General features: G+C 36.1%; 1 protein-coding gene across 1 annotated transcript in view; it reads right to left on the bottom strand.

Annotated features, from left to right (window-relative positions):
* The window catches only part of LOC107086063 (phosphatidylinositol 4-kinase alpha-like), a 77,972-nt gene that overhangs the window by 66,009 nt on the left and 9,668 nt on the right, over nucleotides 1-2,295 (bottom strand). Inside the window, 3 exon segments of the mRNA XM_015376804.1 lie at nucleotides 1,074-1,162; nucleotides 1,246-1,339; nucleotides 1,846-1,962. Coding sequence (XP_015232290.1) covers nucleotides 1,074-1,162; nucleotides 1,246-1,339; nucleotides 1,846-1,962 — 300 coding nt within the window.

Here is a 2,295-nt window from a genome sequence, read left to right as displayed (position 1 = left end):
TTCTTATTTAGCCGTTGCGTTTATTAGCTGCGACATATGAATCAAGATGCTCTGACCGAAAAAATTTGATTGACAGATGACCGTTGATCTATGATTGGCCGAATTGAGGTGTTTAGGCTGACGTATAACTAACTGGCCTGCATAAGATAAAGGGGAAAAAAACACACAGATTTTAAGACAGGATTTTTTTTAAATAGAAATTTTCTAAAAATCGTCTAATAAAGATTACATTTATAAATGTTTAAGCCAGAATGATTAGACATTTAAATATGACTTCCCGAAGACTTTAAAAATAAAACATTCTACTCAATTTAGAACTTTCTGTAACGCTTTATTTTACAGTACATCAATAACCATATAATAGCATTGTAATAACATAGCAAGTTACACTATATCACTAAAAGAAAACCTTATGGAGAATTTTTTTAGTTGTTTTGTTTCAATTTTTTGGCAGACAATGTAAAGTCAGACTTCTTAGATTTCAAACTGTTATCAGCAGGTAACTCATTAATTTCACCGTCAGCAATTAATTAGTGTTATTATCTAGTAAAATGCAGTTTTCTGTTGGCATATAACAGAAACCAAACCTAGAAGACAGCAAGCCAGTCTTTTTAACCCATGTTTATATGTTACCTGAGTTCAGTTTTATAATGCTTTAGTTACTTGATCATAAGTTACAATTTACTTTATAAGCCGTTGGTAGGAGGTGGCCAATAGTAGAAACGTTTATATGGTAACCTAATGGTAACTAACCACCCAATAGTTAGATGCCAACATATCATTCTTATAATTACATGTGGGTAATTACTTTAAAATTACATACCTTAATTTTGAGGTAATTACCAAATAAAGTATTTCTTGTTATTAGTTGTTAGTAATATTGTGTGACTTGCTATGTTATTACCGTGTTATTACTTGGTTGTTGACGTACTGTGAAAGAAAGCTTTAGTGAACTTTCCTGCTAAGAAACCAAAATCCTGTTATTTTCATACAATATAGAATAAAAACAGGTAATGAGGCTCTATTTTTTTTTTTCTTTCATTCCTAATAAGCAGAAACACGTCGGCACAGACCTGTCCTCGTAGGTTCTCATCTCTTTGGGCAACATCTGACAGCAGCGTTACAAGACAAAAGCTGAAGTTTTCAGCGACTGGAAGAGCATCTGTGTGAGAAAACGACAATAAAGATCAACCAGAGTTTGAAACCCTCAAAACACAGCGTGGATTTCACTGCACTGATACAGACCCGGTCCTTTGCGTTCTGAGCTCTCCTCTATCCACTGGACTTTAGGAAGCCCTTTAAGCAGCCCAAGAAGGTAGGGAACGATAACATCTTTGTGCTGCAAGACAAGATCACACAGAACATCAGTTTCAGCAGGTCACTGTGTAGTTGGGAAAAAAAGTATTCAACTATTCACCCTAGTTAAAGAAACGGAGATCTATGGATTTCACTCAGTCGTCACATTTATTCAAAAAGAGAACAGTTCATCATACAGCCATTATGGCACAGCATTCTGCCCTGTTCTGCCTGAGCAGCGTTCGTTCCCCCTCACATACAACAACTGAATGTAGTCAGAGTCAAAACAAATTACAGACACTTTGTTTAAACAGTAACATGTTATGAATAAACCATGAGAAAGAATCTGGTTTGTTGTGGGAAGAAGCTATGTCTGGTCTACAAACACTATCCTGCAGAGAATGGTGTGGCCTTGAAAGTGAAACAGACTGAGTGAAAACTTTTATAGTGAGTAAATAGGATGAATTAATATATAACAGAAGAGAAATCAACATTTTCCGACAACACACTGTTGGCGCGAAAGCATAAAAAGTGACAAACAGGGTTTACCTGGAGGTGTGACTCTACCAGAAAAATACCGAGAGCGATGACGGCATCCCTCCTCCTCTCATCAAGCTGGAAGACCCCTCTGAAGTCCACAGGGCACATACATTGCAGCTTCTGCACCTGCAACACAAAAACACAGGAAAATTAAGAAAGGCAACAATTATTTTTTAACAAACTTTATGAATTACTCAAATCCAGGTTTTTCTGCAAACTTTCAGCATCTGTGTAAAGGAAAAAATACAGTGTTTCAGCAATATGATGGATGATATTATGTTTCATTTATTTTTGATAAAACAAAATATTTTACAGCAGAATTTCCAACCCCCCTGCAGTTTTACTGCAGTCCACTAGGGGGAGTGACCTCTGTGTTGAGAAGCTATGCTTTGCTGAGGAGGAGAGAGTTGATTGGATCAGCAAATACATCTGAGAGTACTAGAAAAATTATAATCCTAT

Source organism: Cyprinodon variegatus, unplaced genomic scaffold, assembly GCF_000732505.1.
Source record: "Cyprinodon variegatus isolate N-32 unplaced genomic scaffold, C_variegatus-1.0 Scaffold142, whole genome shotgun sequence".
Classification (NCBI taxonomy): domain Eukaryota; kingdom Metazoa; phylum Chordata; class Actinopteri; order Cyprinodontiformes; family Cyprinodontidae; genus Cyprinodon; species Cyprinodon variegatus.
The sequence above is the reverse complement of the archived record's forward strand: the minus strand, read 5'-3'. Positions and strand labels throughout refer to the sequence as shown.